Source organism: Tachypleus tridentatus, chromosome 8 (assembly GCF_004210375.1).
Source record: "Tachypleus tridentatus isolate NWPU-2018 chromosome 8, ASM421037v1, whole genome shotgun sequence".
Taxonomy (NCBI): Eukaryota; Metazoa; Arthropoda; class Merostomata; order Xiphosura; family Limulidae; genus Tachypleus; species Tachypleus tridentatus.
In genome coordinates, this window is record NC_134832.1 from 76,967,772 (window position 1) to 76,994,443 (window position 26,672).

The 26,672-nt window shown below is 32.2% G+C and overlaps 2 protein-coding genes across 9 annotated transcripts in view; both read right to left on the bottom strand.

Moving 5' to 3' along the window:
• The window catches only part of LOC143222727 (uncharacterized), a 20,157-nt gene extending 12,566 nt beyond the window's left edge, over positions 1 to 7,591 (bottom strand). Inside the window, exons 1-2 of the mRNA XM_076449630.1 lie at positions 6,742 to 7,591; positions 5,019 to 5,114 (exon numbers count right to left, since the gene is read on the bottom strand). Coding sequence (XP_076305745.1) covers positions 5,019 to 5,114; positions 6,742 to 7,591 — 946 coding nt within the window. The remainder of the gene's footprint in view (positions 1 to 5,018; positions 5,115 to 6,741) is intronic.
• Positions 6,738 to 20,225, bottom strand: LOC143222728 (uncharacterized). 8 transcript variants are annotated; one of them, XM_076449637.1, is made up of 6 exons: positions 20,121 to 20,225; positions 18,555 to 18,646; positions 13,929 to 14,000; positions 12,201 to 12,360; positions 9,420 to 9,467; positions 7,601 to 8,501 (listed from the first exon to the last, which is right to left on the bottom strand). In XM_076449637.1, the coding sequence occupies exons 2-6, from the start codon at positions 18,632 to 18,634 to the stop codon at positions 7,866 to 7,868; spliced, it is 996 nt and encodes a 331-aa protein (XP_076305752.1). In that variant the 5' UTR covers positions 18,635 to 18,646; positions 20,121 to 20,225; the 3' UTR covers positions 7,601 to 7,865. The 8 variants fall into 8 exon arrangements, with proteins under 8 accessions (XP_076305753.1, XP_076305752.1, XP_076305749.1 ...); XM_076449634.1 differs by having other exon boundaries at positions 19,987 to 20,150; XM_076449635.1 differs by lacking the exon at positions 20,121 to 20,225 and adding an exon at positions 19,841 to 20,042.
• Between the last annotated feature and the right edge of the window lie 6,447 nt (positions 20,226 to 26,672).

Here is a 26,672-nt window from a genome sequence, read left to right on the forward strand (position 1 = left end):
AATATAAAAATTTGTAATTACATGGTATCAAAGTGTTGAATATTTGAGTGCAAAGTAATTTTTATGTTAAGATTAAAAATACTTTTCTTCAGCTGAATATTTTCAAATTTCATTTGCATAATGCTTAAAACACCTTAAATAAATACTTTTTTCCCCAGAAAAACTTTATATTTTATGTTATTTTCTGTGCTACAAGTCAATACAGGGTCAACCTGTTTGATGGACCTCATAACCATCATGAAATATTTTAAAAAAATTTTAAATTTCCTTATTTTTCTTTCTGGAATGACTGAAAATTGTAACAGGACACCACAATTCTTTATCCTAAACAGCTTACAAGCTTGTAACAGATAATATAGTATTATTGTGTTAACAGATGTGTAGTCCATGTTATCCTCTTGAATTACATAATTCATAGACTACTTGAAAACACATTTTGGATTTTTTTTTCTATTCATTTCACCTAACGTAACATCAAAGTTTCTAATTTTTTATTTTAATTATTTTCATTAAAATAAAATAAAAATTCATAAGAAAAACATGAAATACAGTACTCAACTAAGTTTTATTTTCTCTCAACTGTCAATGAAACTTGAGCCTTTTTCTTTGAAGAAAGGTGGTTTAAAGAACATGAAGACAAATGTTCAAACAAAGGTTCTAATTCATAAAGGAAGCAGGAGAACAGAAAGAATGGAAGAAATGAAACAACATGGATAAGATTAGCAACTGGAAAACACAAGCAAAGTAGGAAAACTGAAAGGTAGCAAGCAGATAATGTCACCATATAATAGCCTATACAGAAGAAACTAAAAGGCTCCTCTCAAAAAGTAGTGTCAAAAATGACAATAGTGAGGAACCATAGGATGGGAAGGACTATAATCTCTTATGACAAACCAAAAGGAGTGCATGTACCATGTATGTAGGTAAACTGCCACAAAGAAAGAATGAACAAGACAGAAAAAATGGGAAGCTATGTAGGAAAATCTAGTTCTACTTACAAGGGTCCAAACAAAGCCATGCATGAATATGGAGAGCACATACAAATGGAGGATGCACATGCTGAAGTGTGGCTGATGAAGAAGTGCCAGATATATAAGAAGAGAACAAATAGTACAGCAGCAGAACACTGCACAGGAGATTCAATATAAGAAAACAAAGGCTTATTGACTGAGTTCTCCTTGCCCAGTGATTTATGAGTGTGCCACTGAAACACCTGAGTGAACCATCAGCAACAAGACCCTGGGAGCCAGCAGGGAGTGAAGAAAAACCCAACATACAACAAGAAGGTCCAAGATTAATACTGAGAGAGGACTCTGAAAGATACCATTGCCCTGAAATCTCCCAAGTGTCAATATACAAAACACCACCAGAAAAATAAAATGCCATCCTGGTCAAACAAGAGAAATATCATTTGTAGCATTGTCCCAATCCAGCCATCAGTCAAAACTGGTTTGTATAGGAGAGTAATGGTAAGAGTGGTTTTTAAGATATTTCATACAAGGATATAATGGTCTATCCAAACCTGTGGATGATGACATGAGGGCAAGACCAAGAGGAATGAGGATTTCAAAAGAAGCCCATATCCCCATAAGAGAGATAACCTTTCACACAGTAGGTGAAGGAGAGAATGCAATGGTATACACAAGACTGAATTAGAGTGTTGAAAAACACTCCAAGATAAGCCCAAATTGTGTTGGAGTAAGGAAATATTGTTCCAATATGATAAGTCAATCCACTGTTACAATGTCCTGGAGTAAAAACTGAAGATGTAAGACTGAGTTGTCTTGCACATAGGAAAGTAGTAGCCACACCCCAACAAAGCAGCAGTAAAAAGGGCTCCTGAAATAAATCAGGAGAACAAAATATGGGATCCCAAAGAGAGGAAGAGGAAACAGGATTGTGAGACAATGGGGTGAATGAATAGAAGAAAAAAAATTGATTTACTGAACCAGCTCTCAGAACCCATGGACTGATCACCAAGTGTTTGTGTTTTTTCTTATAGCAAAGCCACATCGGGCTATCTGCTGAGCCCACCAAGGGGAATCAAACCCCTGATGTTAGCGTTGTCTGATCACCAAAAACCTCATAACATGGATAAAGTGAAAGAGTTTGGCTTCTCACCAACCTTGATTCAAAAAGGATGGTCAGAGTAAGAGAAACATGGAAATTGGTAATCAAATTATTGAGGTCCATTCCCATTAAGAGAAAAGCAACACTCAACACAGCAAGTCCAAATAAAAGTAACTGGAATGATGAAGATCCATAATAGTTCACAATATGTGAGGCTTAAAACATACCATACTCCCGAACAGAAATGCTTCCAAAAATGACTTGCATGAGTCCCAATATCCAGGAAAGGAGAAAAAACTAAAATAATAAACTAAAGTTTAGTCTATGAGAAGATCAGAGGTGGATGAAGATCCATAATAGTTCACAGTATGCGAGGCTTAAAACATACCATACTCCCGAACAGAAATGCTCCCCAAAATGGCTCGCATGAGTCCCAATACCCAGGAAAGGAGAAAAAACTAAAATAATAAACTAAAGTTTAGTCTATGATAAGAGCAGAGGTGAAACATAGGAACAGGATACATGAATAGAACATATCGGAATAATCACATTCTTCAAAGGAGAAAGAGATCTGGGCAAGTGTCACAAAAGGACACACAACTGAAACCCATATTCAGGGTGGAATAAAGGCTGTCCAAATACAAAACTTCCTGATGTTGTAACATTACAATTATTAGCATGTTCTGTTTGTCGCACAAAATTTGTCAACTTTCAATGGAACAGAGCCCTCACTTCATGGGCTGAGAATTAAGGTTCTGATCCACTGGATGTACTTGGTAATTTTGCTGCTACAGTTGTAGTAGTGACCACCTGAAACTTCAATTGCATAGATCAAAATTGAAAGAAGAGACAAGTATAATAATTCATAATTCTCCACAAAACAGAATGAAAAGTGTTAAGAACAATGAAATTAAAGTAGAAAAAATTAAGAAAGTAAAAACTTGTTGATAAGTGAACCAAAGCACAAGAAAAAAAACATCTTCAATAAGACTGCCAATCAAGAAGAGGTTACCAGCCTCAATATTAGATAGGTTGCTAGTTATGATGGGGTAGTGCTACATTCTTATTGGTGGAGGGTTGCAGCATAATAATTTGTATGCTAGTATGCAGAAATAAGTTGGAATATCAAGGATATTGGCAAATAAATATGTACCTACAGAAGGCAGTATAACTCAATACAGCTTTTTGTAAGGAGAGGTAAGATGTATTGGAAATGTAACTTATGTCAAATTTTGTCCTTGTTGGAGGGGTAGTAAATAAATAAAGAGGGAAAGAAAGATGAGCAAATGTCAATTTTTCCACTAGGGGAAGATTGGGGATTTTTCTCCTAAATATAGTTTCTTATAAAATTAAGAGCTTAAAACTACACAATATAAAAATTTAATTTATTAGCTACATTTGGATGCCACGTTTATACTAATCCATTGTTAATAAAGTAGTTTAAATCATGAATGTATATCTGTAGGAAAAGACTAATCCATTGTTAATAAAGTAGTTTAAATCATGAATGTATATCTGTAGGAAAAGTTGTAACATGCACTCAATGTAAAAGGTTAAAGGCTTAGGTAATACTAGAAGTGCAATAATCTTTAAAAATATATCTAGGTTAAATCTTTTCCCATAATAATGCTCACACAATTTGCAGAACCTGGTGATAATAATTAGTATATTAGCCAAAGACAATGTAAGGGCAGTATACTATTTTCTATAGTTATAGCATGCAAGATATGAACAGTAATATGCTTATGGGATAGATGCTTTAGTCAACTACACTACCATGTGTCAAAGGCAGAAGTCTTAGTTTTCACAATTTATTTTTGTTTTTAAATCTGTTTTCTCTGAAAATTTTAAAATGAAATGCTTCACATTTGAACATTGCTAAGTCTCAATTTTGAAACTGCTAGAAAAATTTGCTAACCTTATATGTTAGTGTTTGAAACTGTTAATAAGACAACTAATTTTAACTAGCTATTTATAAGTTCAGGAATGGAATTTGTTTTACCTACAATACTTAAGGTAGAAAGATTTAAGCACACTGGTGGTTCAGCAGTAAGTTTGAAGGGTTATAATGCTAAAATTCACGTTTTGATATGCAGGGTGGGCAGAACACAAATTGCACAGTGAGTAGCTTTCCACTAAAAAATAAACTTTTGTTAATATACTGCACACACAAGCACAAAAATGTGCATTTGTCCATCCATAATCAAACTACTCCTCAGTCACTAAAACAAATTTTGTGGAATTATTATTGTTACTGAGCAGTTATTATCTTTGGTGTAAGTTAACATTAGCTACATTCATAGATGGTGCATACTCCCAAAAAACTTTATTAAATTTTCTATGAAAACAACATACACAGCATGTGGCAAGAGGGCATCTAAATATTTGCCTTAGATATCTCAGAGAGTGTGCTATCACTTTCTACAAAGGAATGCAATGAAAAGAAGATGGTTGCTACTATTTCAATACTACATAAGAAACAGCTGAAGTTTCTACTCCATGAGCATGTTTTGACTCATGATCTTTCAAACTTGGCCCAGAAGATACTTCTGAGGCTATTGAACATTAACCAATTAATTACATGAAACACTGTGGAAGAATGTTCAGAAAAGCAGGTAGCAGAAAGCACCCCATTGCCACTACTTTGGCTGCTAACTCTCCATATAAAGTCACCTTGATCATCAACACAGTGTACATGATGTTTTAAGTATATACACATTGAGTTCTTAAAGTTCCTACAAAGAGTTTTGTGAAGTAATAATGAATACTGTAATACATAAATTGTGTGAAAGTTGGATTTTTTTGTTCCTTATCAGAGTATCCACCACCACTCCTTTATAATTTTTTTTTAAGTTCATAATCCAAACAAAGAACAGGTACCTAAGTTTGTGAGTAATAATCCATCACAGTTACATGTGTAACAATATTAATCACTGCAGATATATAACCTGTTACAGGAGCTCCAGTGTCAAAAAAACTATCTTCATCATCACCACTCTCATTAACTAATCCAACAGACTTTGTTTTACCTCCCTTTTGTTCATCTGTGAGGAAAATAAGAAAAAAAAATATATATATACATATATATGTGTGTCATCTAACAACCAGAAAACATTACATGATGACCCACTTTACAATTTACACCCCATTGTTGGATGTTTGTATTGTGACTCTAATTATTTTTCTTTTCTCTCATTAAATTACATTCAATTTTACAGTTTAAATACCTTTTGTTACTGACTTAACTGTACAAAGTTTACACTGATTTTGGATTTTTTTTACACATAATACACAAAGGAATAAACAGGTTTTTATACTGAAACATTTGTTATTTTGAAATATCATCATTTAATCAAATTATTTTAGAAATAGTGTCAGGACATTTTTACACAATAAAAGCAAATAACTTATCTTTCTAATTTCTAACCAAACAAAGCATTTTCCAACATACACATATCCACCACGTTAATTATAAGAACTATATTATTGGAGAAAATATCAAAAACATCTAAATTAATAATATTTTTCATGTGCAATGTACATGGACTGTACCTTTGCATGGTTTTCTCCAATTATATCCCTCCATGCGATTGACACATTACTGTACAGGATAAGTGAAAATACTTGGCAAAATGCACATTTTATGCTTTCTTATGCTACATACAAATGTACATTGAATTTTCTTTCATATACTCTGACACCTTAAGCGTTTACTATCCATCTGTACTACACCTGCCTCAATGACAGAATTTACAACCGTTACTGATAGATGGCTTAGAAAATTTACATTTCATGATTTAAACACAAATATACACACACACACTCAAATAAAAAAAACAATAATTCAGGCTTGCTTTTATATAACTACTGTACCCCATTATGATGACTTAACAGTGGTTTCCAACCTTTTCATGCTAGATACCTCTAGTCAGACCTGTGAGCTAGCCAACTACATGTCCTTGACAAATATAATGTTAGAAAAGTTAAGACTTTTATATTATTAGTAAAAGGTAAATCAAAATAACTAAATCAAAGATGAGTCAACAATATGCAAATATTGAGTGTTGGTTAGTGGAATATATTGATAACTCACAGAGTGCCCTCCAATTTTGAATTTTTTCTTGTTTTATGATTGTTCACAGGTTCTTTGGATAAGCATACCACAGGTTGGAAAATACTGATCTAAAGTATACTAATTTCATATTTAAAAACCACAAGTCATCAACTGCAGAAGAATGCTGATAACAGTTATAGTAAGCAGCACAATAATTTCATGCAGACAGTTGATAACTTACACAAGGCCTACTTTAAAAAGAAAACATTTCATAACAAAGTAACATGGATCTTATAAACATATGCAAAGTAAAATCTACAAAGAAAAGCTCATATTTATAAATATTTCATTAAATGTGTGTCTATACTACTGATGAGTGCAAACCAGTTTTCTAGCTAGTATTTGATGATGTCTATTTAAAGACAACTATTCAAATAATTATAGGCAGCTTATTCAAATTGTCTGCTGTACAACCAAAGCTCCAACACTTCTTTAGTATAACCACATTCTTAGATAGCATGAATATTACTGTAGTTTCACCAACAATTGTTGCATTTGAAAATAACAGGCCAACACTTCACTAACAGAAAAAAAAATATATATAAAATACAACTCACCGCTGTTTAAAACTGGTTCTTTTACTTCTTTATTGAGCGACATTTCTTCATTTCCATAGTTTTCTGCTTCAAAAACCTTTGTGGATTCATCAGCTGGTTTTATATAAGAGTTATTTAAGTTCATCAGGTCATTTTTGGGATCAACTCCATGACCTGAAGTCTCTGTTTTCTTCAGTTTTTCTTCTTCCTGAGAATTATTATTGTTACTTTCCCTAACAGCAAATATGTTATCAACTGATTCAGAAACACCACCCAACAAGATACCTTCAGATATGCTATCAAGGGTATCTTTTGCAATATCACCTTCTAAAATTTGTTCAGTTGCATTCTGTACAACATCTGGAGAAATCTTTAGTGAAAAGTCATTCAACATTTTCTCTTCATTAGGAGTTATATCATTTAATAACTCATTCTGTGCACCATCACTGTTCTTCACCAATGTACTTTTTGCAAGTTCATTTTGATAACCTACTGCTAGTTCAATCTGTTGTTTTTCAACTTTCTCATCTTCTAGAATATTTGAATTACTTGTTTCCATGCAAGGAAAAGCTCCAACCCCCTCTGTGAAACTTCTTTCTGCTGGAAGGAGTGGAATCTGAAGTTCATGTTCTTTTAGTTCCAAAGAACTAACTATATCCAACTGCTGGCTTGAAATCATTTTATCTGAAGACTTTGGCCATACATAATTTCTAGTAGATAGAGTTACATCTTCTTTCTGCTGATCAGAAGAAGTTAGTTGGTGGGACTGCTGCATTTGAATTTCTCCTTGACACACATCTTGAGTGCTCTCTAAACATTTCAAAGTTTTGTTAGAGTTGTCTGTTACATCTTCATAGTTTTTATTATTCATCTCTTCATGTATCTTTCTGAAATTATTTTCTATGAATAAACCGGAAGATGATGTTGAGATCTTTAATACACTGTTATTCTCATAACGTTTAAAGGGTGGAGTTTCTTTCTGTTCATCACCTAAAGTCTCACTGGTTGGTATTTTAAAATTAGTTTCCAATGAGATTCCTTGAGATTTTTTATACTGTAAAACACTTGGTTTATTTTGCTGATTATCAACAAGCAATGCACTGGAAGTGGATGATTTAAGCACATCAGTTACACTGTTTGTATTCTCAGAGTAAGTAACAAAAAACACCTTCCCTCAAAGGATCTTTAGAATCACCATTTAACTGGTATTTTGTTGGGTGAGATTCCATCAAAGATCTTTCATGCTTACTAGTATTTAAATGCATAATGCCAGTGTCATTAATAACACTGTCAGACAAATTTCTAGACAAGTCATATCTTGGATCAATATATTTTACGTAAGGAGTCTGTCGAGTACAATCATATGGTAATTTATTTGTGTTAGTCAGAACTGATGTTTGATACTGTTTAATGTTATCATTAAAGCATATAGGTCTCTGTACATATTCAAGAGAGGTAGAAGTATTTAGTACAAAAGGTTCTCTAAAGCATCGAGCACACACCCAACATTCATCTGTCTGAGTACTCATATCCCTGAAAGTCTTCGCATGACTAGTACCTTTTTCATAGGTAGACAATATCTGTTGAGTACATAATTTATCACTTCCAATATTTGAAAAAGTGTACAGACTAGAAGGGTTAGGACCTAAAATATTTGTTGATTGTCTTTCCAGAGAAACATCCATGTCCAAATTAACTGTTGAATAATTCTGTGATGGAGAAAAGCCAAATGCTCTTACACTTGAAACTGGAATGTCTATCATATTCTGAGCACTTTGCATCTGAATAAATAACAAAAATGTTTTAATCAAACTATCCCTTATTCATTACATGAGTGAAATATTAAAGTATCTGGGTGTTAAAAAAAAACAATAATATTGTCATTAATTATTTTAGCCCACCATCATGATAATATTTACATGCAAAATAAATTTTGTTTTTGAAATATGTTAAAGTTTGCAGGCTAAACTTACTAAGTAATTTTCTTTAGTTTTCACATAATTAAACTGAAATGTTTGATTCAAAATGTTGGTTAATATGAAAGGCATTCTGGTAACCTCTAACTCTATTGAATGTGCTAATGAGAATAATAGCAGAGAAATCTTTAAACAGTTTTTAATTTTCTATGTATATGTCACAGAATACCTTAAAAATTACATTTATTCACATTAATCTTAAGTTTCTGATGTTAAAAGTTTTACCTTCTTAAAAAATTAGCAAAACTAGAGAGTTTTTATAGAAATGTGAAATATTTCACTATTTTAAGTTTACAATCTATTTTCTGTCTTAGATGATGCAATAAGAAACAGGTGCTTTTAGAAAGTAAGAGATAAAGACTAAAATGAATCAAAGTAATATTTATAAAGGGTATGTTGTGTATAAGCATACTGCATTCTGATTACAAACAGTACTTTTAAAAAATTAAAAAAAAAAGATCTTCAGTGTTAAAGTCATATCTGTTAATAGAAAAAGTGTTTATGTTTACCACACAAAATTAAATATGTTCATTATTTGAAATATTTCAGGGAAATAAAGCTATAAAATTCCTGGACCCTCCTGATAAAATTATCATAATCCAGTACCATCATAAATTGTGTATACCACTTTTTGCATTTTTCAATAAACTGTTAACCTCCTATGACCCTATATGTGAAATATGAGTATTAAGATGTAAAGATTTTACTGAAGTTTACACTTACCGATTTATAGTTAGAACTATAGTACTGAAGAAAACTTTTATATTCTTGCTGGAAATATAAAAACAAAGAAATTAGTCTGTAAGAATCCTGATTTTATTTGGAATTTGAGTTTAATTACAAGTTCTAGTAACATTTTATTTTGTAATTATCTTTTTTCTTTCCCTATTCATACACATGTAGATACATATACAAATGTAATTTCAGAGGTTGAGATACCTAATAATAATAATAATAATAATCAATAATTAAAATATTAAATAACAAGAATGAAATATAAAATTCAGGTGCAAACTGAGGTTTGAATATAATCCTTCACACAGCTTAATCTTTATTTTTCTTAGGAGAAGATTTATAAAATTCTTCCAAGCTAAGTTTTCTATTAAAAAAAAAGTTTCATTTTAGTGTTCTTTAAATAGTTCCTCCTTTGCAGTTTTCAAAACAATATACAATCTAGGAAAACAATAAAGCTACACCACCTTTAAAGAACTGTATCATGCAGGTTTGCAACGCAACAAATACTTTTAAATTTTCATCGAGTGCATGAATCATTTAACAAAAACAAAAAAGTGGTATTGCATAAGCATTATTTCACACATTATTAACTCAGATAAAATATATTTTTGCACTGTATGGCATACTTACAAGGTACACAGGTTAATAATACACTACTCATTAAAATCAGGAAAACAGTGATTATGCAAACTGTTGTATAGAAATAAAACTACAATTTGAAGTTCAATTTGGCATCTTTTGGTTATCATATTTATGAGTAGAACTTGGTAACTTGTGGAATTTGCTAACAAATTTATTGTAAGCCTCAATCATATATATTCAACTACTTGATCATTCTCACATGAACCAAGTCTTCCAATTTTCAGCTTGTTTAGGCTTAGAACAATTGTACAAGAATTCTTGAATGAGTGTTGTTCTGCAAGACATGAGAAGAAAAACTGAGGTAAAAAAATATGATGAATTAATTGTCACATCAAAATAAAAACGTTTTTGGTTTATTTTGTACAACTTAGCCTAATTCCACGGTAACAGTCTTCACTGCTTGACAAAGGATGTTTCTTTAAGAAGTTCACAAAACTAGAAAAAGTTTATTTAGACGTGTCAATTTATTCTTTATTATTTCTTATCCGTGTTGTAAATGAAAATGTATCAGATACATCAATGAAGTTTAAGACCTCTAACAAGCAGAATACAAATAACGTAGTTTGAGTTTTTTGTTAAAAATAATTCTTAGATTTCATATAATAAGACTAATCCTAGCAAAATAAAAAATTACAACATTTATGATATGCCAAAAAAAAAAAAACTTGTGATGATACTAGGCTAGATCTAGGTTTGAGAGTCAACATGTTAAGTAACAGTGGTTACATTTTTAGCTTGTAATAAGTAAGCTGCACTATTGTCCAGCCCAAACAATGTAAGCACAAATAAAAGAAATAACTGTAACAAGTTGTGCAAACAATGGCCACTAGGCCACACATGCATATCATATTGCATAGTCATGCCATTATAAGTAGTACTAGTTAAAATGTTACAATGGAGTTCAGTTGGTAGGTATCAAAAGTTAAACAAGTTTGAGTTATGAAACCAACTAAGGCACTCTGCTGCTATCCCTAGTTTTGAGCTATTAACCAGAGAGAAGGCAACCAATCAACAGTATCCAATACTAACTCTTGGAGTCCTCTTTACCAATTAACAGGAGTATCACATTATAATTCCCAAAGACTGTCAAGAGCTGATGATTGCTTTATAAGTTGAGGGATGCTGGTTCTGACACCTAGTGCCAAACATATTTACCCTTTCAACCACAGAGGCATTGTAGTGTTATGGTCAATCCCACGATTTATTGGTAAAAGTAGCAGCTCTAGAGTTAATAGTTCAAAACTAAAGATAGTGACAAAGTCTTAGAAATTTTACCACAACACAAAAAACAGAGAAACAACTAAAAAACTCTCAAGTGTAAAAGAATAAGAATGGCTAGAAGCAAATTGAATTAAATTAACAACTTTTGAAGTTTTAAGGCAACCTCCTTAATCACCAGGCCATGCCAGCCCAGTGCTGTGCATACTTGAATTAATTGGCAAAATATGAAAAAAATCACAGTGGCAATATTTGATTGCTTGTACAACTGAAATAATTGAAAATAGTAATAATTAGAAATACTAATTTCAATAGTTCTTTATTTTTGAGACATTAATTATCTTAACTGTAATTTCAATCAATCAATGATCTTACATAACATTGATCAATAAAATTAATGCTCACACCTTATGAATGTATTGGTTAATAGTCTAGTTCTATTCATCAGAAATTTTAAAAATCAACTTAAAAAGTTGGTTACGTTCATAATAAACAGGATGTCGAACTGACAGAATCTTATTTCTGACAACCTAGAGTGACAGGGGAAAAACGTTTTTCCAAAATTAATTCTAAAATACTTTACATATTGTTTTGTCACACTATATTAACAGTTTCAACACTGTATCTATGAAATTTCTTTAAAAAAAAACTTGATGTTTTTTACTTCTTTACCAGGGTTAGAATTAAAGAAACTAAAAAGGTGAATTACTTAAGTTTATCCAATGCACAGATGAAATAATAAAATTCACCATTCCAAAACTACCACTCAAAACAAATAACAGTGCATATAGAAGTATGAAAAATGTCACACACACCCCCCTCCAAATAATGGGTGAACTCCATCCACCTGTCCACAATAATGGGAAGACAGACTTCACTTTTGTAAGCCTGACACTGCTCTTTACTTACTTTTAAAGACTTCAATCTCAGAGTTCTGTTCTCTATATTCATTGCCTGCTGCTCAAGCTTGTCAACCTGCTGCAATATTTTGAAGTTTCTTTCTTCACTGTTCCTCCTTTCTTCCAATAACTTCTCCAGATTGAAATTACTTGGTGAAAATTTTCTTTTGCTGATTGATATCACAGTATTATTCTTAGCTGAGATATAAATATCTTGCTCTGCACCAAAATTTTTAATTAAACACAAATATGCAGATTAGATCTTAAAAATTACAAACCTCCAAGCATGATTTTCATAAGTTCTGCAAGCCATATTTCACAGTTCATTAATTATACATTTTTGTTGATTTGGCATGCAAGAAATACAAGGTTATTTTAGCCAACAATATAATTATCTTAATGCTCTACAGCACATTTTATAAGTTATTTGTTTAACCCTTTTGTGATGGGTCAAAGATCAAAAGTCACACCATTAGGTTTGTCAACTTGCACTCAAAATTTTTATTGAACTACCATTTTATGAACTTGTGTCAATATATTTGGTATAATTTAGATTATGATTTAACATTATATGAGTTAATTTCTTAATTTAAAAGCACACACTTAAATATCAAGTTTTCTTGTATGTTGAATGCAGTGCTGGTTAAAATTAAGTGTTTGTGATGTTAGGATACTAAGTCTATAATTTTGTACAAATTAAGAACTCAAATTATCAGTATTAACTAGCCAAAATATAAAATAAGAACCTCGTATCTTTTTATTTTGCTGAGATATGGCTTATATACTGAATCAAACACAGTGAGTCTGTTCACCTCTCTCCATTTACTTCAATATATGATGTAAATAATCGACAGCTTATAATGTTCCCCTAGTGGTTTTTGCAGCCATTTTAATCTGTTAAAAGGCTACCACATTCTTTCAAACCAAGATTTCAAGGAGGTAAGTTGTGTCTTTAGTCTGGTTGAAGTTTTGTATCTTTTAGACATAAATACAACTCAGTTACTAAGCTTGATAAATTATAGTGGAATTCTGTGTTATCAGTATTGTAATTTATGATTTTTTGGTTATGCAACTGTACATGTAAAACCTAAAAAAATAGTTTATATCTTTCAAGTGTAAAATTTTAAAAGCCTTAGCAACCTATATTCAGCAGTAACCAACTTCAAAGGTCATATAGCTGGAAAAGATAATTGTTTGCTTTACTTCTTTATTGTTCTTTACTTTAAGAGAAATAAGTTTAATAACTTATTTCTAAATAGTAATAATCTATATACATTTATGATGTATACTAAATGAAATATGACTATGTATTACAAAATACTAGTCCACCAAAATACAGCCAAGACAGGGTCATTTTGTAAAGACTAAAGATCAGTTTTACATTATTGGATATGTGCATGTGCACACTTGAACAAAGCAAGTTATGTAATGTTAGCCAGGTATGACTGGAAAATCAATACAATAATAAATACATAATTACACTAAACATATGTATTTTTGTGTTTAATCTGTGGCCATTCTAGCACTAAAATAAACATCATTTATATTTATTTCCTAACTTTTTAAATAACAGTTACGAGGTTAGTCAAATCAAATATACACATATTGCATCAAAATTATAGTATGAATACCTAATGTGTGCAAATGTGTATACGAACTTGTGTATACCATGCTCATTGCAAAAGAGTTAAATTTTAGAATTCTATGTTTGAGGTTTCATTCACTAACTTGTACTTACTGGGATTTAATAATCATTGCAGGTCTTGATCTGTTTCTCACTCCATGTTCCAAATTAAGAGACTGCAATTCTCTGTAAAATATGATTGGAAAAAAAGTTGCCTAACTTCCTGATACACAACATTAAAATATAGATTTTTCTGGGCCTAAAATTTTTGTTATTCTGTTTAAATTAAGAAAATTACAATTTGTTAAACATGGTTTGAGTAAATGTGAATATTAAAAAATTTGTAGAGTAACTTCAATGTATATCTGAACAAAGCTTGGTAATTTATTTCATATAAAGTGATTACTTGAAATTACTTAAATCAGTTAATCAAAATTATTATAATTACTATTATTTTCAATTAATACAAATTACAATTCAATTGATTGCCACAAAAATAATTGACACATCAAAATTAGGGTTTCTGATTATTTGAACTATCTACATAATCAAAATATTACCACTAAACTTGATTTCCCTATCTATGATACAGCAAAGATGCTGAGATTATCTGTCATCATCATTAATATTTAACTGCTGACTAGGGAAAATGTAAGTTAACTGGTTGGCAGTACTTGCAACAAACCTTTTTTTTCTATTTTATTGTACATTCAGGTCCATCAATAAACTGACTAGTAAATACAACCAATAGCCCAGCTCTACTTTTGAAGAAAACTATTTTAAGTAATTTTTAAATAAGAATGTAAAAACAAAAATAACAAAAAACATAAATGATACTGTACAGTATGAAAGAAGAAAATCACTTTAGCTTCCTGTCAGATGTTTTGTACGAAGAATTTGCAACACATAAAACAAAATGCAATAATATCAAAACTTTCATAAATGAACAAGTTAAGACTTCTCTCAACAAAAACATCAAATGACATATCTTTTATTAATTCACTGTAGAATTAAAACCTACACATATATAATCAGAGTATAATGTTTGTACATGAATTACAGATTTGCAAGTTCACTGTGATGAGTACAATATTTTAAGTTCCTTTATGCTAAAACATAGTAATAAAATTACATTAAAATAGTTACTTTACAATAAATTAAAAATCTGCCTATTAATCATTTGTTTTGCAAGACTCTTAAAATAAACAACAAGCTATAACCAGAAGCACAAAGGTTAGGTGACTGATTCTGTTTTCCCAAGAGATAAGAAATGGGAGCATGCCCAATGAACTACTACATTTGAATGTACTGATATAGAAAAAGGATTCATCTTGGGTCCATGTGTCATATGCAAAATTGTCATTGAGATGCTCTCAACCAGAGAATTATGCAGCAACGAAGATGTTCAGATCTGATTTGTATGGAAGTAATGAAAGACCAATGGTGATATTAGATTATTTCAGCCAATAATGTAAACCCTTGAATAGAGGAGAGACCAAGTGAGTCACTGAGGTAAAAGTTTCCCAGGAAGTTCCTTTGATTATACAAGAACCAATGGGGGAAGTGCATATATCAAAGATATAAGCATCAGACAAGAAGAGTAAAGCTTGAGAAAATAGGAATGTAAATGATCATAGAAAAGACAATTAGTTAAAATTAGGATTAAAAATAAGGAACAAAAATAATAAAATCATACATGGGAAGAAGAAAGAATAGTACATAAACATGAAATTAAGTCCTAATAATGCAAGAAAGTTTCAGGGTTTTCTTCAACAGGAAGAGAAGTTCCCAAAGCAAAAGCAGGAGAAGGAAACAAATTCATCCTCCTCATTTTCTCCTCAAAAGAGGGGATGGAACACCTGAAGAAGTGAGTTGAGCCTAAGGTGCTTGCTGCATAAGGGAACCTACTTCTAATGCATAATGGCTGTTACATCATACCCACTGAACATGCCTCCATAAGTTACATATCATATGACCTGAGACCCGAGTGAAAGATGTTACATGGACTAATGTGTTGCTATTTTGTAGAAAAAAAGGATATTACATTCTTCATATTACACAGGTCTTAAGTTGAAAAACAAAGAAACAAATCTGATGTATTCAGTGCTGAAGAAAAGAATGAAGACTAATGAGTGCAAAAGCATAAAGGGAGTTAGTATGTAAGATGTATCACCATACTCTTAGTAGTGGGCGTTTGCTGCATATCATCATTATTATGCAATAGTGCAGTTCACAAGAAATTTGATAAGATGAGGTAGAACATGTCTGAAAGCTAGTTGCCAATAAATCTCTAAGACAGATACATGAAGAATTATGAATTATTGTGTGAAATTCTTGAATTTTCAGAGTGGCAGCAGTCAAAAATTAAAATAAATAAAAAAATACTTAAACAGATCAGAAAGTATATACATCAGCTACATTATTAAAATTCAGCACCTTCATACTGACCTAAGCTGTACATCACAACAACCATGACAGCTATATGCTTAAACATTTTTTTTTTCCCTTTAACAGAAAATAACTGATATGACCCTATACTTTTGAAATATCACATTCTGCATATTTAAGAAGTCACTATTCTTTTTCCAGTTCTATTATCAGTGTGTCTATGCTAATAATCTATGTATGAATAGCACTGATGCCTGTACTAAAACAAAGCAAAAGTCATCTGGATTTTCTTTTTTACAGGTCATCAGAATTTAGATATGAAAAGCTACCTGGCATAGTCACTCATTTTCTGGTGTATTTACTGCTTTTCAGCTATCCAAATGGTCCCAAAGTCAAAATCAGTCAAAGTCAAGGTTTCTTATTTTTATTCATCAACTTTTCAAAAGCCTGAGCAATGACTATGATTTTATCATCATTCAATACAACAAAACACTCTTTAAGATCTTTTACTACCTATTTTATTTTTCATTGTTATTATATGCAAAATAAAATTTAAAAAATTAAATTTAGTGTAAATGGTCTTGTTACTCCTCAAAGTTAGCCTTCTCACAAAAATCTGGTATTCCTTTAAAAGGTTCAAATGCAGGGAGAAACAAATTACCAGTCAATAACAAATGAACATTGAATGACTGTAACATGTAGAATAGTAGTGCTTTGCACACTATATAGCAAATGTCTTTAGGGACCTATCCTCTACATTATGTATAAAGTTAAAAAATAAATAAAAAAATCATCAATATCCACACAAAGATCATCAGAAGCTATATACAAAGTGCACACAGTATAATTGCTCTATTTCTGATGTATATGCTGCTTTTCTGCTATCCAGAGCATCTTGTCAAAAACCAGCAATTAGTTAAAACTGAGATTCTTCACTGTCATTCATCATCATCTTCATTCAACAGGCTTAGTTCTAGTGGTATTTATAATTCTATCATCATTTGATAGGGTAAAACAGTCTTTGCAGTCTTTGACTACCCATTTAATTATTATTCTATGCAAAATTTATAATGCTTTACTAAAATACTCACAATAACCTACCTATGCCATCTTATAAAAAATAAACAAACAGGTATAGGAAAAACTTTATAATTAAATAAATAAAAAAAGCTATGTAGGGCCAGCTACTGAACTTAAAAAAGTGGAACCAAACAAGGTATGGATGGAAATGGACATATCACTTAATCTGGCAGATGACCACACAGCAGATTAAGGTATTGACTTTATATGGAGAATAAAATCCCTTTGTCATCAACTTCCTTACTAGCAAACCAAACCGAACCAGAATTAATAATTGTAAAATGTTACTTCAATGCAAAATAGTCATAAAAGTACTATTCTAAAGTTAACTATAAAAAAGTACAATGATGAAAGCTGAGATTCTGTTCAAACACAAAGCTTTCAACAAAGTGGAGAAACCAGTAATGTAAGGATTTTATTCAAAATAGCTGATCATTAGCTGAATTAAGCAATATGTCCACTTCCATCACCATCTTTTTGAGTTTGTTTTATCAAGCTCAATAACCAACCCTATATAACTTTTTTATTTAGTGATAATTTTTTTCCCTAGTGCTTTTCATAACTCTTTGGGAAGGATAATAAATAAATATTTTATGATTCATTGAATAAAGCTAGTGGGGCTACTCAGATATTTGCTATTACCCATTTTGTTCATTGCTTATAAATACTGGTAGCAACATGGGTTGTAAACCATTTAAGTCAACTTGTGACATTATGTTTATCAGGAAAGCTTATACTGGTGAAGATTTAGAATAATTTGTACTTTAGATAAAGATACACCTGTTGTGCAGAGGATATTAAATACTGTGGGAGCAAGTACAAAGCTAAATGTAACTGCTGCATATAATAACAGTTCTTCAAATGATGGTTACTTTCTATGGTGATTACAGCTAACATACCAAGATTTTTCTAGGCATCTGAGTTTACAACGTAATTATTATTACTTTATCTAAGGCTCTAGTTAGATTTTATCAGGAGTATTGTGGCATCTATAGGATATGGATTTGCCAGAAAGAGTGCAAAGCACAACTAGAAACTCTACTTGGTATATGTTCTTAGACAGAACTGCTTCAAAATAGTTTCCAATTTGTAAAAAAGTTTCATATATATATTTCAATTTCATATATACATTCTGATGAACAAAGTGAAGAAAGTCTTAAAAAAATGATATTATTTCAATTTTTAAAGATAAAATTTAAAGACTTTAAGTGATGACCTTGATACAATACAATGTATTCTGCCTGTTTTATATGTCACTAAAGCACATCTTACTTTTTACAAAGTTTTTCCTGTAGCTTTGCTAAATGCTGGTAATAATGTCCAGCTCCACCATACTCAGCATTCAATTCCATTCTTATAATCACCTAAGGAATTAACACATTGTTGTTCACAATCCAAATATAAAGAAATCATACTTCAGTATAATAATAAATATACTACATGATTTTGTACGTACATATTTTTATCAAATAAAAAAAAATTGAATATTCTCTTATTTTCAAAGCTCACTCACAGTCAGTTATATATTTATCAAGCAGTGACAGTGTCATACAATATAAAAAAATCTGAACCAATCTTCATTGAAAATTCTTCATAATGCCTCCCATGAAATCATAATTAAAAACTTACACTTAAATTTGTAAGTATCCTTAATTTTTTTTATTAATAAATCAATGCAATAAAAAGTACCTTTTGAAATTTAATTTCTGTTGATAAGGGGGTAAACCATAGTGAAAATTTTATATTTCTCTGAGTATGCTACAAAAACTGAGCGACTTTGACAGACAAATGCCTTATGCTATATCTCTTCTGCATGAAATTTTCATTGCATAAAATATTTGCAGTAAAAGCATTCTTTATGTAAATTCTAATTTTAAACTCCGGTAAAGTCCAGAGATAAGAACAGATTTGACTTTAAACAGAATTTGTTACACAACTATCGAGACTGGTGTTCCAAACTTATTTCAAGACTACACCTTTTGCACTTTCCCCCAAATAAATGTAATTTGGTTAATCTTTGTTAATCCATGTACAGATATCTGTGTTCTGTGGTAGAGAGTAAAATGCAGAACGATTACGCAGGCTGACTTGCGGAACAGCATTCAGAACCAAGCCAAACATGGTCAAAGCTTCCCGTAAGATAGCTAAAATGACGGACATTAAACTCGTTAAAAATAATTTGCAATGAAGCTACAAATACCATGTAATACTTTACTTGGCTGACTTCTACGATATCTTTTTTAATCCTTTAATAATTTAAAGTATACTATTCCGTTTTTTGTTGTTTTTAAAAATATGCTGCGTCAATTAGAGTGTAACTGTAATTTCAAGTTGGAAAAAGTAAAACGCGGAACCATTACATCTCGAAAAGTAAAAATATCCATTTTGAAAGACATAAGGCTTTCGAAACGTCGTCCTCCACAATTGTATTTTACATCAGGCAGTTGCCGTCTACTTAACTAAGCTTCGTCACGAATTTCTCCAAAAAAAAAAAAAGACTGTATTTTCCTGGCGTCGAAAACGTTATTTTATCCTCGGAATAAGTCTCAAAAATTTACCATGCGTTTTCCAAGCCGAAGGTTATGATGCTCATAGGCCTAAGCCTCGACGAAGTGTATACATACTGGACAGTAATCCAAGCACATAGTGAAATGTACAAGTAACTTAGTGTTAAATAACAAATAAATAAACAAGAACAGGTCACCTTGCATATGGTAATACCGGCACTCTTTATAACTCCTCAGGCTTAGAATAAAGTACACACTTTCAAAGATATATATGATAAGCATATAGCTCATGTACACAAAAAAAAAAAAGTGGGCAAGAGACTTTACGTACCGTAAGTCACTACACAATACATGAAATATCTTGGTAAGATTGGCGGAAGTGCTGCGACCTTATTTTTATATTTATCTTTCTTTCATGTTTTTTTTCAAAATTCAGCTGATCAAATGGGTGTGCATTTCCGATGCTGGAATATAAGGTAATCCTTAGAAAAATAACAGTTCAGAAATCTTTAACCTGTTCAGTGCCGTAGACGAGTTAACTCGTCCAAGCTGATCGGTAACACAGTACCACGAACGAGTTAATTCGTTCTCAATAATACCTCACTTCAATGCTAGATGTCAGCACTATATATTCATTTGACCTACTTACAAATTGTTTCACTTTCGATCCAAAATGGCCTCACGAAAAAGTTACAAAATGAAGAAGCATTAGAGTTGTATTGTAGCAGCTGAAATACTTGGAAGTCAACAGGTTAAAACTTACTGATGAGGGATATGATTTCTTTTATTACACCAGAAGTTACGATACCTTCCAAAAACTACATACAAGTATATTTGAATTTGCCAATATGAGTAGAAGATCTTAATAATAAATTATTTTCTACTTTGTGTGTGTGTGTTTTCTTATAGCAAAGCTACATCAGGCTATCTGCTGAGTCCACCGAGGGGAATCTAATACCTGATTTTAGCGTTGTAAATCCGTAGACTTACTGCTGTATCAATGGGGACATCTTCTAATCTACAGCGTGCATTCGTATAACGAGCATTTCAATATTAATCAGTGATGTCGAGAAACCCATTGTTGAGAAATTTATATGCAAAAACGGCTCGTTTGGGTTGAGAAAATATTTTACATAGAAGAGCGAACAACGCTCATTTCTCTTATTAGTCGGGTTATGCGCTTTTCGTAACTCGTTCTTAGGTAAGTCTCGTGGCAAACATACGTTTCAATATACTTTTCTCACAGCGTTCTGTGTTTTTCATTTTCAGATCCTGTTTTTTTTTTTTTCACCCATCGTTATGGCTGCTTTTAAAAGAAGAAAAGTGGATTCTGAGTGTCGTGCTTTTAATGAAAAATGGGCAGAAAAGTACTTCTTTGTGGAAACAAAAAACCAGAAAGCTACTTGTGTGATATGCACCGAAAGTGTTGTCGTTTTGAAAGAGTACAATCTTCGGCGTTACTATGAAACAAAATATCTATCAACAAATTTGAAATTTTCAGGAAAGTTCCGTTCTGAGAAATCTGAATCCATGAAACGTGTTTTTGAATCTCAAAATAATCTCTTCACGAGAAAGTTTGCTGAAAATGAATCTGTCACTCGTACAAGTTACAAAATAGTGCATAGAATGGCAGAGAGAGGAAAACCTTTCACTGACGGCAACTTCATCAAAGAGTGTATGATGGAAGCAGCAAATGAGCTGTGTCCTGAAAAAGCCAGTTTCTTTGAAAGTATCTTTTCAAAAATTTCGCATCTGGTATGGCATCAGTGTTCGGATCAACTTATGTCTGTGAACAAACATTTTCAATAATGAAGTGTGTGAAGTCGGTACATTGGTCAAGGTTGACTGATGAACATTTGAAAGCAATTCTAATGATTGGATGCAGCAATTCAAAACCGATCATTGAAGATATTTTGAAAGCCAAACGCCAATTTCATAAATCTCACTAATTAAACGTTTTGCGGCTTAGTGAAATTCAGATATGTACTCACTATGTGCGATGTGACAATTGTTTTTGCTAATGTGACCTTCTTTGATAACCTTTTGGTAAATAAAAATGTTGGTTGTTTTTCTGTTTGTTTTTTATTATATGTTTGTATTGCGTGCTACTCTCACATGGCTAACGTGACATCCTAAACTCAGTGTTAAGTCTTTTAAAGAGAACTTTCGTTCTAGGGACAGTATTGAACATAATGATCATGCGGTCCGCGCTTCTCATTCCCCAAGTAATCTGACCCCCTGTGAAGAAAGTTTGGTGACCCTTGATTTAAATCTACAACGAGCAAATTAATTCTGAGTTGATATTATTACGCCTCGCCTCAACTCGGGTACAAGCTGACTCCTTCCAGCAAAGATGTTTGATGTCCTCACAGAAATGATAACGTCCGACATAATTCACTGAAGTCGTACGGTTTGTAATTTTCGAAATCTATAATATTCCTGATCAAATTCTGTAGTTTCCGATTAATAGACGTTTATCACAATTATAGCTTCCTAATCATACAGTACATTTACTGTAGCTTACGAGTAATAATGATAATCTTTCTCAACGCCTTGCTTTTATACAAATCACGCAAGTTTTTCGAAAGATATGGCCCGGCATGTCTAAGCGTGTTAAGGCGTGGACTCGTAATCTGAGGGTCGCGGGTTCGCATCCCCGTCGCGCGAAACATGCTCGCCCTTTCAGCCATGGAGCCGTTATAAAGTGACGGTCAATCACACTATTCGTTGGTAAAAGAGTAGCCCAAGAGTTGGTGGTGGGTGGTGATGACTAGCTGCCTTCCTTCTAGTCTTACACTGCTAAATTAGGGACGGCTAGCACAGATAGCCCTCGAGTAGCTTTGTGCGAAATTCAAAAAACAAACAAACAAACCTTTCGAAAGCTCTATTGGCAGCAGTACTGTCAATCATTGTTATTACATACATTTCTAGTACAAATTCCGTGAACAGGTGAGATTTGCGCAATACACAGCTAATAATATATGTCACAGGCAAGAAGAAAACTTTTACAGAAACAAGCGTAAGTGTTATAATAAACGTATAACGGTAAATCTATTACAAGACATTGATTCATCATTTGATAAAAAGTTGCCCAAACAGCATTACATCGTACTGGTATAATACATCTGGAGATGTATTACAAAGGCAGAGATTTTCTTTGCCCTGTCTATTAGAGAAGCAGCCCAGTATCCTTTCAACAGATCACATTTTGTGATATATCTGGCTTTTCCAATTCTATCAATACAGTCTTCTATTCTTTGAATGGGATATGAATCTGTCTTTGTCAAAGCATTCAATTGGCAGAAGTCTGTACAAAATTCGACTAAATCACCAGATTTAGGAGCCAGTACACAAGGTGAAGACCAGTTACTTTTACTGGGTTATATAATGCTATTCTGCAGCATATAAGATACTTCTTTACACATTTTATCATCCATGTTTGGATTCACACAATAAGGCTGTTGTTTCACAGGAGATATATCGCCTACATCAACATCATGAACAACAATGTTGGTTTGATTAGGAACGTCTGAAGATACACACTTATATTCAGTCAATAAATTAGCAAGTTATTGTTTCTTTTTATGAGGCAAGTGATTGATTTTTGCGCCAAGATTGCCCAGAATGTTAGAAATTACTCAATTTGATGTCGATTTAATCTCCAGTATTTTTAAATTTATGGGTGTTTAAGTCAAAGAGACTGTCATCAATTTCATAACACTCCACAGTTAAAATGTCTTCACATGCATTTCGGATGTGATAGAGTTTCAACATATTAATGTGACACATTTGTGTAGTTTTTACAATATAGTTTGTCTCACTGACTTTCTAAACAACCTCATAGGAACCATAGTACTTAGCTCTGAGTGAACGTCCCATGGGGTAGCAATACTAATGCCATGTCACCAAAACGGAACTTACGCTCTTCAGCCTTGCAGTCATAAACGTTTTCCATTCTAGCTTGGAATGACTTCAACTTTTCTCGTACCACAAGCACCTAACAATTATCTTCCAACCATTGTTCCTTCAGCAACTACAGAGGACCACGTTCTGAATGGTGAAATACCAATTCGAACAAGCTAAACCCTTACAACTACTGAAGTTGCTCACAAACAGCAATTAATAATAAATTAACTCCTTCATCTCAATCCTTCTCATTATCGAGACAGTAACTTCATAAGGTAGAATAAAATCTCTCTCAAGAGCACCTTGCGATTCGGGATGGTATGCACTGAATTTCATCTGTTTAGCATTGAGCTAGTAAAAAGTAAATTATTGAAATAGTCCTGACATTAAATTTGATCCCAGATCAGACTGAATTTCTTTGGGCAAACCAACAAAAGTAAAGAAATTAAACAAAGTTTTAGAAATTTTCTTGGCTAAAATGTTTCAAGATGATAACTTTAGGGAATCAAATAGTTGCACAAATGATAGTCAACAATTACTGGTTTCCTGTTCGATAATTACAAATAATATTAGTTTATATACAAGAGTTTTACAAACTATCTGGTCCAGAACTGAATATTTTGTTGATGGTCCAGGTCCATGACGAAAAAATTAATTCTCAGTTGATACACTGCTGGCCAAAATCTTTAGGCCAATGAACATAAAGACAAAATATGAGTTATGCATTGTTAGACTCAACCACTTATTTGAGTAGAGCTTTCAAAGATGAAAATAAGAAAAGGGAAAATAAAAAAACTTTTAGCACTTAATAGTGAAATTCGAATAGTTCCCCTAGGATGGTACAAGTTCCCCATAACACTGGAGCAACGTTAAAAAAATATTTACATAACCTGTACCTTCCAACTTCACTCATACTCACTGCTTGTGCATACAATTACCTCGCCACGTGCTAAGGTCATGCATGAGCCCTGAAAATTTGAAGAACACTGGACTGGAATATAATAAATTATTTTTATAATTAAGAGACTGGTGTTTGAAAACTCGTACATTAATAAACATGCACAAGATCTGTTAATGGCATAAATATCTGATCTCTTTCATACTGTGAATATTAATCTAGGTTATTCTTTCCTTCCTTATTTTTACTGAAATTGTTTTGGCCGATATGTTTGTGCAATGAAAATTCACAAAGGTTGTTATATACAAACAGTTTATACTGCCATCTAACGACCATAAATGAAACTTCCTTATGAAACATGAAAAAACATATTCTAAAAAATGAACTCAGTACCAAGTAATAGTTTTCCCTTTTGTTATTTCCCAACAAAAATGTGAATGGCTGAAGAACGGAATAATATTACTGTTAAAGAAGCTGTGAAACTCTTGATAATAGCAACTAGGTACTCGAGAATGGCTATACCTCAACTTTGTTATTTGTAAGTATCATCGAGTAACATTGAATGTGATAGCCATATTTTTCTCGGCCCTTAATAAGCAATACTGTGCTTAGTGATATAACTCATAACAACAAAGTCTCTTAGTGTATATAATGAAAAAATATCAATTGAATATCATAGTAGACAGATTTGTATCTCATTGTTTAGGTTCAACAACACGTGAATACTACACCGATATATCACCATTATCTTTGACATGTTGTTTTATTCTCGATGACGTAAGATATTTAGAAACTTCCAAGTTGTGCGTTGAACACTCAGCTTGTGCCTAGATATGTAATAAAGAAAGTTATTTGAACTTCAGGAAAGAGTGCTTAGCTCTAATCAGCGTTCAAACTTTTGCTTTTGAAATTCTTTAGGCATATTATACATATTCATTATTGTCTGTGACAGTTTCATAGATTTTTGCTATTGAAGTTTCTATGGTAACGTTATAAACACATTGTGTAATAAGCACAAGTGTTCAAGGTTATCAATAAAGGGTGGAAACATTGTTTGGTTGTTTATGTACGTAATTACAATAACGGTTATGCGTGTTAGTACGATCGTATGTATAGTTATGTGTGTATAGATATGCCTAATATTTGAAATATCAGAGAAAAAACTCATTTTATAACGAGCTTTATCGCATATCAACTGTGATGATGCAAACTAGCTCAGAAAAAAATTAAAAGCAGTTAACAACGAGATTGATATTTGTAAAAAATCAAATGTTGCGGGTTCGCATCCCGGTCGCGCCAAACATGCTCGCCCTTTCAGCCGTGGGGGCGTTATAATGTGACGGTCAATCCCACTATTCGTTGGTAAAAGAGTAGCCCAAGAGTTGGCGGTGGGTGGTGATGACTTGCTGCCTTCCCTCTAGTCTTACACTGCTAAATTAGGGACGGCTAGCACAGATAGCCCTCGAGTAGCTTTGTGCGAAATTCCAAAACAAACAAACAAACAAACAAACAAACAAAAAATCATTAAATTATCGAAATATTTGACTGCAAATGAACCATTATCATTATATGTAAATATCCTATCGTATGGGGATGAGAAACATGAAACTGTCATCAGTGTGGAAAATATATAGATATCCCAAACTCCGATTACCAGCATTTGTATTTATTTTATTATTAATGTAAACATCTACAAACACATATAGATACAACATGTTTATGTATTCATTTTAACTATGAATTGTTATATAGGAAGCTACAGATTTTGTTTTCTGGCAATAACGAGAGAGAAAAGCAGTAATACAATCATATGGATACGAGTCTATTACGAAATAATTAGTTCATCTGAATTAAAGAAGCAAACACGAAATCAAAAATGGTTACGAACTCGTATGTGTACTTTATATCTCCTTCGATTTCATTGGTCAATAACGAGCTGAGGAACGATTGAATTAAATTGAATTTATGATGACTCAGAAAACATCCATCAAAGTTGGAAACACTAAATGTATTTGATCAATACTTTTTCATAGCTTGTAGCTTATACTGTACTATTATATCATGCAACTACTCATTCGT

What these genes read in the sequence shown, in the direction of transcription:
- LOC143222728 (XM_076449631.1), bottom strand. Translation starts at nt 19,678, where the DNA reads ATGTCTTTCAAAATGGATATTTTTACTTTTCGAGAT. An exon ending in ATATTTTTACTTTTCGAGAT is followed by an intron (nt 18,647 to 19,642) that starts GTAATGGTTCCG and finishes TTAATTCCTTAG; the next exon opens with GTGATTATAAGAATGGAATT. An exon ending in ATAGTTCTAACTATAAATCG is followed by an intron (nt 8,502 to 9,419) that starts GTAAGTGTAAAC and finishes TTATTTATTCAG; the next exon opens with ATGCAAAGTGCTCAGAATAT.